The 13,543-nt window shown below is 42.9% G+C and overlaps 1 protein-coding gene across 1 annotated transcript in view; it reads left to right on the top strand.

Moving 5' to 3' along the window:
* The window catches only part of glra1 (glycine receptor, alpha 1), a 106,688-nt gene that overhangs the window by 79,265 nt on the left and 13,880 nt on the right, over positions 1 to 13,543 (top strand). Inside the window, exons 9-10 of the mRNA XM_086139308.1 lie at positions 5,170 to 5,384; positions 10,024 to 10,170. Coding sequence (XP_085995434.1) covers positions 5,170 to 5,384; positions 10,024 to 10,170 — 362 coding nt within the window. The remainder of the gene's footprint in view (positions 1 to 5,169; positions 5,385 to 10,023; positions 10,171 to 13,543) is intronic.

The raw sequence follows: 13,543 nt of genomic DNA, 5'->3' as shown, positions 1-13,543 counted from the left end.
ACCTCAGCTCACCGCGTGTTTGAAATTGTTTTATTGTGAGAATTTTTTTTTGTTAAAATGTTAAATTGTCACAATATTCACATTACACTTTACTTTTAAGCTTTGGTTTAAGTTGATTCTGGATTTTTCTGTAGATGCTGGATTTTTCTTTTACTTCTTTCAAAAAAAATTTTTTTTGAATTTTTCCTAGATTTTTCCTAGATATTTCCAATGATCTGCTGAACTGTTATCTTTACCTTTTTTAACTAATTTTTGTGAGAAATTAAATTCAGTTTTATATTTTTTGTTAAACTGTACTTCCATAAGAAACAAGAGAAATTTTCATCTAATTTCACATTGTCTCTTCTTCCAGTTTATTCTGGATTTTTTGTTTATGCTGGACTTTTTATATTCCTTTCAAAATATATTATATCGTATTAATATAATAAATATTTTCAACGTTTTTTCTAGATATCTTTACCAATGTTCAGGTGAATAGTTTTTCTTTCACATTTTTTTTACATTTTTGACTTCATTTAATTTTTTTATAGACTCTCACTGGTTCTTATATATTCTAAAAATGTAATATTATTTTAGAATTGCCTTTTAATTGCCTTTTGTCTCAGTGTCAGGCGGTTTCTTTCCTTTTCCCGGGTGATTCTTTTCAAGGTTATTTTGGTCGAATTTGAAACGCTCCGGATATCCCATGGTTTGGTTTCCATGAGAACCATGATTTTTGGACTCTTTAGATCCACTCTGGCTTTGTCTGTCATTCTTCTCCGCTCTTTATTTCACACGGGAATTAAGATTAGGAGTTGTGAAAGAAATCACATCCTCTCGCCGTCACGGCTTGCGTCGACTTTAAAACATCATGCTTGAAATCATATCCGCCTTCGGAGACGTCAAAACTCAATTTTGTAACTGAACCAGATCTTTTTGTTTGTTTTTTTCTTTTTTTTTCGCGGTGAGGGGGGGGTTCTGTCATTTCGGTAGACGTTGCCTCGTTTTGGATTGTAAATAATTAAAGACAAGAAAAGTTAAGAGAATTAAACTTTCATGGATGGTACTCTAAAATGTCCCCGAGAGGCGTGCATGTGTGTGTGTGTGTGTGAGTGTTTGCATGCATGTGCGCATCCGTGCACGCGCAGCAGGCTGATTAGTTCAGACTCAGAGGCATCACTCACACAGGGGCTGACATCTGCTGTCGCCGCTGAGGAGATGAACGATCCACCTCCAGACGTGGAGCCTTGACACGACTCTGGCGCGCACACATGTGCACGATGCATGCACACACACACACACACTCACACACACGCTATCAGTCATACCTATACATGAATCTGTGTTCCGGTACACCCTGTGCATGCAGGACACGATGGCACAATTAAATCATAATCCGCCGGCGGGTTACATAAACGCACGCAGGCCTGCGGTCGATCCGTCAGCGGGTCCGTCAAGAGTCCGACGGCCAGAGTCGGCGCGATTCATCTCCGAGCGTCTGCTACCTGGATAATGAGTGTATTATTTGTGCGCTCAGCCCCCGCGAGGAGGCGAGGCGGCGCCGAGCGCTGGGCAAGATTTGGCCCGCAGCTTGTGGCACACAGTGGGAGCAATGGCCGCGCCCCCTCAGTCCTCCAGACCACTAGGTGGCGCTGTAGCTAAATGATGACTTCTTTTTTTTTTTTTTTTTTTTTCCCTCTCCCAGTGGAAAAGCTGTGTTTTGGCCACTTTATGAGTGACACTGGTTGTTTTTTTGGCCTTAAACTCCGGGTTAATGTGCACTTTATTAAACACTCGTCGTAAACAAATGCACAAAGTGAACACATTTAACTTCAGTTAGTTCAATATCCAGGTTTTCGCAGCTTTTAGCTTGTTTTTCTTTAACGTCTCGCATCTCATAAAGTGATGTTGCCACAGCGACCGCCGGCGACGAAGAATTAAGTCGCTGGAAAAATTAAAAAGTTACGCATCGCGACGCTCGTGTCTCTGCAGGACGCCCACTCGGCCCGTGTGTGTGTGTGTGTGTGTGTGTGTTTCTGTTTGTACGTGCTTGAGTACATACATCTGTGTTTAACTGTGTGTGGGGGTGCACACTTGAGTATTGCATCTGTGTGTAAATCTATTAGTGTGCCTTTGCTAATATGGGTGTGCTGCTGTGTACGGATCAGTGTGCTTGTGTGCATTGTATTTAAATTTGTGTGTGTGTGTGTGTGTGTGTGTGTGTGTGTGGGTGCTTCAATTTTTGCATCTGTGTGTAAATCCATTAGTGTGTCTGTGTGAATGTGTGTGTGTTTTTGTGTGTGCGCTTGAGTATATACATCTGTGTGTAAATCCATTAGTGTCCCTGTGCTAATATATGTGTGTGTATGTGTGCATATGTGTGTGTGTGGGTGTGGGTGTGTGTATACACCCCGTTGCGTCCCAATCAAGCATTAAGTGGGAATTAAGGTGTCGTTTTTCCTCAGATTTATTAGCTGCAGTCCATTGTGACTCCAAGAATGATTTTCTCTCTCTCTCTCTTTCTCTCTCGATCCCTCCATCACAACAAACACACATTCTCTCTCACACACACACACACACACACACACACACACACACACAAACACACGCACACACACACAAAGAAAAAGGCCCCCGTTTGAAATACTAATTACGGTTTCTACTGCATTGCGGGGCACTTTTTGTTTTCTGGTTTGTTTGTTGTTGCTCGCTTTTGCATGCCGGAAGGTTGAAACACACTCGCACACACACCCACACACACACACACGCACAAACACACACACGCAGAAGGATTCATCCATAACGCTTTTATTAGCCTTTCACCTAAAGCAAGAGGCGTTCAGCTCTGTGAACTGAAAGGAAACCTGAGTTTCTTTAGCTTGCCGTCTCTGAGGAAAGTCTCCGCTCTCGCGCTCCACGCCACATCTGCTGGCGTCCGTCCCCCCTGTTGCCACGGAAACCATAAGACAAGCTAAAAATGCCCCCACCTCTAATTGTCCTCATTGTTAAATGCACTTCAAGTGAGGACAAATGTAGTCAAATAAATTGAATTCCTCCTGGGACGCCGGCAGAGACAGATATTAACATCGGGGGGGTTCAACGGGGGTCGGACTCCTCCCTTGTAATCAGATTACAGTCGGACCGACGTCGCCGTCGGGCGCCACCGACGCTTTTCCCGTCCACGCGTTTGGGATCTCCGGCTTGGATTGATTCCCGCCGAACCTCGAACGCTCGGCTCGCACAACCGTCGAATGGGAGTATGGATTTTTAAGACGCACACACACACACACACACACACACTGCAGCTCGGCTGAATAATTTCAATCTTCTTATCAGATGGAAAATATGGACAGCGCTTAAAAGCTCTGAAGTGTATCAGAGCCATAAATCAAGTCCACCCTACTCCTCCTCCTCTCGTTCTCTCCATCCGCCTGCCCTCCTCTCGCCGCCATCATCTTCCTTCCTTTCCTTTCTTCTTCCACCTTTTCCTCCCCTCCCTCCCTCTTCTAAGTCTAATTGATGAGTCCGTCCTCCATTGATCCACTTTGATTAAATGGATCGTCGACCATCTTGTTTTTGGCCCGGCGGAGGTTTATTAGGAGGCGAGCGCTCATTACATTACAGGGAGGAAGAGGAGCGTAAATAAAACCCACTGCGGCGGGTATATTTAACATGAAAAGATGAAAAGAGTTTTTTTTTTCACTTTTGTTAGCGTCCTCTTAAATTCCTTGTATTTAAATCTGGCTTTATTCAAATTATTATTATTTTATTTAGAAAAAAAAAATTTTTTTTTTTGTTCCGCCACGATGCGGAAAATATTTATCATGGTAACGCAGAGGTCGCAAATCCTGACTTGGATTGGCAGCCGGCTAGCTTCTTCTTCCCGATGCGAAACTGCAGAGTCACGTTGTCGGGTAACAAGAAATAAGGAGGAAGACTCAACTGTTGGAATGGCGGGGACGAAAAGAAGCCCCTTCATCAGATCGTTTTTAACCCGCACATTGAAAGAAATTGTTTCGATTTCACGCCGTCTTGTGTAATAGAGCAGTAATAAGCCACGGGAATGGGATTTGCTTTGATTGACAGGTGACCGGTCCACCTTAAACCCCGTTAAATCTCAACCCTTTTTTTTTTTTTGCCAGCAGGTTAATTTTACTTTTCATTGAACGGGACATTTTTGTTCTGAAAAAAAAAAAAAAAAAATTGATTGTTTTAAAACAACAATGAAAAATTTATATTTTCCTGTTTTTTGTATTGTTTCGTTTTTTTGCACATTGCTCCAGCAGGTTTATTCTACTTCTCATTGAACGGGACATTTTTGTTCTAAAAAAAAAAAAAAAAACGATTGTTTTAAGACTACAATGAAAAATTTATATTTTCCTGTTTTTGTATTGTTTTGGTTTTTTGCACATTGCTCCACCAGGTTTATTCTACTTCCCAGTGTATTTTTGTACTAAAATTAAAAATGATGCTACAATTTATCCAGCAAAACAGTACTGGATGGATTTAAATCTACAATTTAAAAAAAAAAAAAAAAAATCCTATTAAAGTATCTTTATTTTTTTCAAAATTGCTCCACTAGTTTTAATTTACCAATTGACCGGGAGGTTATCAGACGGTTTTCCTAAACAAAAAAAAAAAAAAAAAAAAATTCCCATCTCCATGATAAAAAATGAAATTCTCATTTCTTTGTTTTTTTTTTTTTTACTCCGTTTTCCCCATTTCTTCAGCGCAAATCCCCTCCCGCGTGGAGACGCGCCGTCTGTGTCGGCTCCGCAATCATTTCCACGTGTTCTTCTCCGCCGCCGATGATTCGGGGCGTCGGAGCGCCTCGCGTCTCTCACGATTTTCCGCCAGCGATTTACACTCCGGGTTTTAGCCTAAGAGCCGGGGGGGCGGTGGACGTCTGACATTAGGTTTCCAGGCTGTCAGCTTTGTCTTTTTTTTTTTTCCCCTCCCTCCTCTCATCCGTTTCCCAGCAGGTCCAACAGCCGCTCCTCCTCTTCCTCATCCTCAACATTCCCGCCCTTCATTTCTTTTTTGTAATATTCCTCCTTTCAGACGACGCCAGCGAGCGAACGCATGTGTCTGCGTGCGATCGACAGACCGCCCATTTGAATCAAAGATGGGGATTTTTTTTTTTTTTTTAAAACGTCCGGATTTTGACGGACAGCCGTGTTTCCCTTGCAGGAAAGTTCACCTGCATCGAGGCGCGGTTCCACCTGGAGCGTCAGATGGGTTACTACCTGATCCAGATGTACATCCCGTCGCTGCTCATCGTCATCCTGTCCTGGGTTTCCTTCTGGATCAACATGGACGCCGCGCCGGCCCGCGTCGGCCTGGGCATCACCACCGTGCTGACCATGACCACGCAGAGCTCCGGCTCCAGGGCTTCCCTGCCGAAGGCGAGCTCACACACACACACTCGTACACACACTCGCACACAACCCTCCCATGTGCCTCTTTAAACAAAATCCCAGTATTTAGTGTCTCCCAGATTGTTCCGTCCACTTGACGGAATCGCTTAACAGCGAAAGGCGTTTTTTTTTTTTTTTTGTTTGTTTTGTTTTTAAAGCAGGGGTCCCCAAACTTTTTTCCAAATAAATTTTCCCTTCTCTGATTCCAGTTTGTGACAAAAAGTGTGACGGTCGCAGAGGTGTCTAAACGTAAACGTTTATTGTTTTACAAAAAGCCACACATAACCAAAAATTAACCCTTTCTATGTGTCTTGGCAGGAAAAAAAATCAGAAAATAATTAATAACATTATTAATGATTAATCTCTTTGTCTCATTTCATGACAGATGAGACAAACAGCCTTTTCTTTCAATTGAGCAAAAAAAATAATAATTTGTCCACCGCAGGTTACATACCCTGCATTCTGAATCTATTTTTCCTCCGAAATCTAGAAATTTCTAACAAAACTCAACAAAAAAAAATCCTTGAAAAAAGTGACTCAAATTCTGCTAAAGTTCCTAAAACACGCAACAACCGCACACATTTTTTAGGAAGGGAAGATATATTAAAAAAAGGAAACTCAACGCAGGTGTCAGCTCCTCTGGGAAATTAAGATCTGAGTCAAATGTTCAAAAAATGTCTAAGAAAACTACAAAAAATTCCTGGAACTTTCCTCTAAAGTAAGTAAAAAAAATTCCAAAAAATATTCTTAGTCACATTGAAGAAAAAGAAAAAAAAAAGGCAAACATATAAAGAAAAAATAAAAAAAAATTCTCAACAAAAACCTAACATATCCTTGAAAAAAATGAGGGAAGATAAATTAAGAAAGAGAAAGAAACAGTGTAGATGTCTGCCTCATTGGGAAATTAAGATCTGAGTCAAATGTTCCTCAGAATTTAAAAAAAAAATCAACAGAATCCTAGAAAAAACAAAAATGTCCTGAAACATACAAAACAAATGCTTATAAAACCAGCAAAAATAGTCCCACAAAACCTGTGGGGATTCTTAAAAAGAAATAATTGAAAAAATGATCTTTGAAATCTACAAAGAAGTTCCTAAAACACGCCCCTAAAGAGAGCAAAATCTTTTTTTTTTTTTTACGAAAGGAAGGAAAGATCTCCAAAAAAAGGCAAACACATTTTAGATGTCCACTTAATTGAGAAATTAAGATCTGAGTCAAAGGTTCCTTAAAATATCTCAAATTGTCGAAATAAACATCAACAAAATCATCAAAAAAAAAAATGTAAGAAATCTAGAAAAAACATGCAAAAAATTTCTAAAAAATCAGCAAAAATATTCCCACACATTTTCCAAATGAATTCCTAAAAAAAAACACAAAATCCTAAAAAGTCCTTGAAGAAAATGTGAAATAAATTCCTGGAAAGAAATGTTTAAAAAAAGCTAAAAAAAAAAAAAAAAGATCCTAAAACATGCAAAAAACACCTATAGTCAGCAAAAAAAATTCCCCCCAATTTTTTGTCAAAAAGGAAACACGTTGCAAACGTCCGCTTCATTGAGAAATTATGACATCTAAGTCCGAGGTTTCTCAAAAATCTCAAAATTTCAACAAAATATTAAAAAAAGTCAAATATATCCACAAAAAAAAGTTCCTAGAACTTGCAAAAACCACTTTCAAGTCAACAAATTTTGTTTTTGTTTTACAAGTCAGGTAAAAAAAAAGGGAAACACAAAGCAGATGTCCGCTTCTTTGAGAAATTAAGATCTGAGTCAAAGGTTCGGTCGGAAGGAGGAGGAGAGGAGACGGAGGAAAATAGGTTTAAATGAATCTTTTCCTGGGAGGGATTTTCAGATTAAGGAAAAGAGGGGGAGAAAAAAAAGCAGTCATAGCTTGCGTGACCTAGTAGGCTTGTATAATTATGTCCAGGGAAGCTGTAATCCCAAACACACACACACACACACACACACACACACACACACTCACACGCACATGCACGGGCAGAGATTTGTTGACATTAGGTGCTTCATGCGCTCTAAAAATTGAACAAGTGAACCGTGATTCCTCTGCAGTTCAGCTGTCACAACAATGATCACACAGCACAGCTGAGCTTAGGTGGGCATACTGCTCCCACACACACACACACACACACACACTCGCGCGCGCACACACACCCACAAGCATACAGTGTGTCAGGCGAGGCAAGAGGAAGGGATCATGGAAGGTGATGTTGGCAAGGTTGCAAAACAGGCCCCTAGAATTCCAAACGTCACTTTGACGGCAAAAAGAACCCCAATGTTCATGTTTTCACTGATTCATCCGAAATTTCATTTAAAATCGTTATTGGTGTGTTTTAAAAAGAACATCGTCCGGGACAATTCACACCCTGGAATGGGAAAAACGACGGGACAGATCCCAGCGCAACACGCGGCAGCCTTCTGTCTCGACCGGGCGGGGTTAAAAAAAGAGAAAACAAGAGAGAAAAGAGCTAATATGTTTATAAATAAAATAATACATTTACTATTTCAACATATTGCCATTAGAGTTATTATCATTTATTAACTAGCAAAAAAAAATACCTTCAAATTAATGTGTTTATATATATATATATATATACATTTGATTTGCAAATTATTATTTATCATTTTATTTATTAATGTTCACAAATGATTAGAAAGTAACAATAGATAGAATATTAAAGGTTTTTTTTTCAATAAAGAAAGCTGTACGACACACAACCGTCCTACACAACATATCGCCAGTGTAAATATTATTACCTATTAACAGGTATCCTTCAAATGCTGTGCCTGTTATCACAGAAGTACTTTGCCACCCACTGTGAAGAAAAAAGAAGAAATATATATATATATATTTTTTATATATATATATATATATGTGTTGTCTTTCCTTTGTTTCTCTTTCTGCCTGTCTGAGCGCCGGCGCGAGTCAAGCACTTGAGGGTTCAGGCTTGCTGCTCTAAGGGGGAAGTGTGTGTGTGTGTGTGTGTGTGTGTGTGTGTGTGTGTGTGTGTGTGTGTGTGTGCGCGCGTGTGTCGGTCAGTTACTCGTCCATCCACACGAGCGTTGGTGCAAACCAGCGCGTAGCACAGCAGGGCTCGGCTAAGCCCACTGAAAGTGATCTAAAGTCCCGGTTTAATTGGATTCTAAACAGCTGATCGTGGGATTTCTGTGTGATAGAGTGGCACACACACACATACACACACACACACATACACACACACACACAGCTGCTGTGTAATTGTGGGCAGGGATGGAGAGCCGTAATGACAGGCGGTTGAATGATGGGACTTGTTGGGCAGATAGCGATCAGACTGTGATCCGACCAGACTTCATTTAGCCCGTATTACCGGGACGGAGCCCAAACCCCCCCTTTCCTCCCCTCCTAGCAATCTTGTTTCGCGCCCGGCCCCTTTGTATCTTAAAAGCTTGGGGCCATTTCGATCGTCGGCGCGCGCCGACTGATGATCCACCTCCACCTCTGTTCCACGGAGGACACGGGGAAGGGATCCGGATCGGCGTCGGGGGCTTGGAAGTGAGCCGGCCCATGGATTCGTCTCATCAGAGAAAGGGGTCGTCCTTAGCGGCCGTGGTATCGACGGCGTCCTCCTGGGTCGGGCCGCTAATAGAAACCCAGTCATCCGGGTCACGGGGAATTCTCGGCGAAATCCTCCTATCGTGGCGACTGGACTTGAATTTCTTCTCTGAGGACGTTTCAGCCGTCGTCCCAGACGCTTCTTCACTTCTAATGACCTGTTCCGGGTCAACCGCTCTTTGCACTGAGTTTCTGTGGAGAGTTTCCGAATATAACTGCCTGCGTTTTGGGCGGGTCGATGTTATTGCGGCTTGTTATGAAAATGTAGAGTTGATGAGGAGAAACCGGGGGTTGTTATGCTAACGGGGGTGTCGTTCGTTGGGGACAAAGGTACAACTTTTGGGGATTTCCTGGACTGGAATGTGAAAAGATAAAGCTAGACAAAGGAGGGAATCTCCGGTTGAAGTTACCGGTTGTTGGTTCTGGTGGTAAATCAATCAATCAATCTCGCAAATTGATCCCTGTACTGCGTTATACGTTTGTGAAATGTTGTGTCTGGGAAGCTCTTCTGTTCAGAGATGGTTTTCTGTTTCGACAAAGATGGCTTCTTCTCAAACTATCTGTCTCCTCTGGCCAGAATACGTTGCTGTCGACAAAAGAATGACTCTTGTCCTTCAGGTGTAGGTGGACCGTAGAGTTCTGCCCTGAAAAGGTGGCTGCTATTTTTTCACAAAACACAGAATCGTATTTTCCGAACCATAATTGCTCTGGAGTATAAGTCGCACCAGCCAAAAAACTGCGTAACGACAAAGAAAAAAAGCATACAAGTCACATTTTTTGGGGTGAAATTCATTTTATAAAATTGGAGATCAAGAACATTTCACCTTGAAGGCAAGTTGCAGTGTAATGTCTGAGCGGACGTGCACAAACTTAAGCAGATTCTTCTGCAAAACAAACGTCTTTGGAATTTCGATCGATGGAGGCGCTCCTGGCAGCAGAGTGAACGAAACATCCCGCGGAGATCCGGAGTCGATCGACCAACGGTCCAAATATATGAAGCCCGTCCGCTCTCCTCCTCCAGGTGTCCTACGTCAAGGCCATCGACATCTGGATGGCCGTTTGTCTGCTCTTCGTGTTCTCGGCCCTGCTGGAGTACGCCGCCGTCAACTTCATCGCCCGCCAGCACAAGGAGCTGCTGCGCTTCCGACGGAGGCGGCGACACATGAAGGTGAGTCACCTACAGCTTTCAATTCTTATGTAAATCATAAGAAATTGCATTTCAAAGGGTTGAATTTTACCTTCTTTTTTTTCTGCTAAATATTTTGCATATTTTCAAAGAAAATAGAAAAATTTATTATTTATATAAATACAAATATTATGTATTTTGTATTATACATTATGTATATAATGTAATGTTTCGTATTACACATAATATATATACATAATGTATAATACAAAATACATTATATTTTTATTTATATAGATAATACATTTTTTCTGTATTATTTGAAAACACGCAAAATTTATGCAAAATATGCAATATATATATATGTATATATATATATATATATATGATGGCGGTTTCCTGTCTGTGCAGAGGCCATAAGTAGATTTTTCAAGAAAGTGCACAAATACTAGACAGCTGTTATTTAAAGATGAGAAAAGATAAGATAATATGAGATGAGATAAGATAAGATAAGATATGCTTTATGATCCCAAGTTTGGGAAGTTAATTGTCACAGCAGCATTGCAGGGTTGAAAAGTGTGCAAATAGTAATAATAGAAAGAACACGCAAATAAAGGATAGATAGAAATAAAGAGTATATTCCCGATATACAACAGAATATAAAAAGAAAGTCTGTGTGCAGGGAAGTAACACGTTTGCAAGCGGAGATGTGGGTCGTAAAAATGTAATTATAATAAGTAAGGCATCCTGGAGAAGGTATAAATATAACAGCAATTTATATATAACAGGGATGATTCCCAGAGAAACAGTAACAGACGAAAACGAGCAGCATGGTTTTCTCCTCATCCCTTTGCTGCAAAGCCCGCTTGAAATAGGAAAACCTTTCAGGCGGCGGTCGGGGCGGAGTAAACCATTTGGGGCCCCGCCCCTCTTCGGCCCCACGCCGGTTCTCAGAGACGCTCGCCGCCGGGCCGAAGCTCGCCCCATCAATGTTTGATGGGCGTCGATGAAAGGCCGGGCGGCGGCGGAACAGAAAAAAAAACAACAGACGAAAAAACAAGAAAGGCGTCTTTTTTTTTTCCTCTCATTTGCAAAAGTTTTGTTTTGAAACGCATCATTAGGAGGAAGCAGCAAGCCAGCGCCTTTGGGATTCTCTCTGAAGCCGCGCTCACGGCTCAATCCGTCCACTCGGGGCCCGCGCTCTCCATTTAAATAGACGACTTCTTTAATTCACGTCTGTTCCGTTGCTTTCAACTCCGCTTAGCGGCCGGGTCACTAGATTTGCTGATAACAGATCAATATCCTTTCCGACGCGGCGTTCAGATCTTCACGTTCACACGAGTCCAGACTTGACATCTCTTGACATGGAGTTGGAGCTGCAGCCTCGCAGCAGGCGGGACTCTTAGAAGCCCATCTGGGTTTTGGGGAACGAGAGAAGCTGCTTCCTCCTCGGCAGCTCTGTGCTGCCATCTGATTGGTTGGGACCATTTGAAACCCCTTGTCCTTTTGCTATCACAGGAAGATGGATGGATGAATGCAGTATGGATGGATGGATGGATGGATGGATGGATGGATGGATGGATGGATGGACGGACAGACGGAGGAGGGACGGATAGACGGGCGGACAAACGGACGGACGGACGGGTGGATGGATGATGGACAGATTGACTGACCGATGGATGGATGGATGGATGGATGGATGGATGGATGGATGGACAGATGGATGGATGGAGGGATTGACGGATGGACAGATGGATGGATGATGGACAGATGGATGGATGATGGACAGATTGACGGACGGATGGATGGATGGACGGACAGACAGACGGATGGACAGATTGACGGAGGATGGATGGATGGACGGATTAACCGATGGATGGATGGATGGATGGATGGATGGATGGATTGACCAATGGATGGATGGATTGACGGATGGATGGATGGAGGGATGGACGGATTGACCGATGGATGGATGGATGGATGATGGACAGATTGACGGACGGGTGGACGGACAGACGGACGGATGGATGGATTGACCGATGGATGGATGGATGGATGGATGGATGGATGATGGACAGATTGACGGACGGATGGATGGATGGGTGGACGGACAGACGGACGGATGGATGGATTGACCGATGGATGGATGATGGACAGATTGACGGAGGATGGATGGATGGACGGATGGATGGATGGAAGAATTCAGTATGTGTGGAGTCACCATGTTCTCCTGCCATCACAGGAAAATGGATTGATGGACAGATTGATGGATGGAGAGAGAGAGAGAGAGAGAGAGAGAGAGAGAGAGAGAGAGAGAGGTGTGACCCTGCCGGCACGCATGAATGCACCCCAGTCTGCCTCGTTGCGTTCTGGTGTCGCCGAGTTTCCTGTTTTTGCCGACATCCTCAGCACGCCGGGCCCGGGGTCCGGCAGTTTGTCCGTCCGACGTTTACCTTCCCCAGAGCTCGCCCGTCATTCCTCCCCCCCAAAAACATCCAAACCTCGGCAGACGGTCTGGTTTTGCTGCAAATCCCGGATCCAGACTCGGGATCGGATCTCAACCCCCCCCCCCCCCCCGACCCACCAAGATAAAGGAACAGGTTAATGAAAATCTACTTCAGTTGACTTAAGTCCTGCACAACAAACAGGCCTACACTCCAGAGTCTAGTCTGAGACACACACACACACACTCACACTCACACACACACAGTCTGACACTGAAGATGAAGTCCATGTGGTGAACAGGTTGCTTGCTTATGGAGCAGGTCAGTAAAAGCCTGGTGGGGAAGCAAAGGAGGAGGAGGGAGACAGACAAAGGTGGGGAGGGAAAAAAAAAAAAAATATATATATATATATATGTAAATATTAAACTTTAAATCCCAAATCCCATTGTTGTAATCCCCGATCCCCGGGAGCTGCCGTGGCAGGTGAGGAGGCAGATTAGCGACCCGGCGGAGCTGCATTTTCAGGTGAAACCTCCCTCCCTCCCTCCCTCCCTCACCCCACGGAGGCAGATTGAAAGAGAGGGAGAAAGAGGAAAGGATAGAGAGAGAGAGAAAGAGAGAAAGAGAGAGAGAGAGAGAGAGAGAGAGAGAGAGAGAGAGAGAGGACCGTGGGCTCAGTGTTGACCCACATCTGGCATGTCAAACATTTGTGGGGTTTTTTGGGTTGTTTTTTTTTTCCTCATATGACGAAGTAGGAATTCAATTTAGGTCAGGTTATGTAATTTCTTTATTTTGTGTGTGTGTGTGTGTGTGTGTGTTTGTGCATGCATGTTAATGACGGAGGAAGACATCTCACCCTGACTATTTTTAACGATTTTTTTTTTAAGCTTATTTTTTTTTGTTTGTTTTTCCGTACTGAGTCTGGAAAGGTGTGGTTGTCGCGCGCCGGTTCTTTTCTCCCGTTGAATTCC

This window comes from Fistularia commersonii, chromosome 31 (genome assembly GCF_037954325.1).
Source record: "Fistularia commersonii isolate RoL2024-O1a breed Wild chromosome 31, RoL_Fcom_v1.0, whole genome shotgun sequence".
Taxonomy (NCBI): domain Eukaryota; kingdom Metazoa; phylum Chordata; class Actinopteri; order Syngnathiformes; family Fistulariidae; genus Fistularia; species Fistularia commersonii.
The sequence above is the reverse complement of the archived record's forward strand: the minus strand, read 5'-3'. Positions and strand labels throughout refer to the sequence as shown.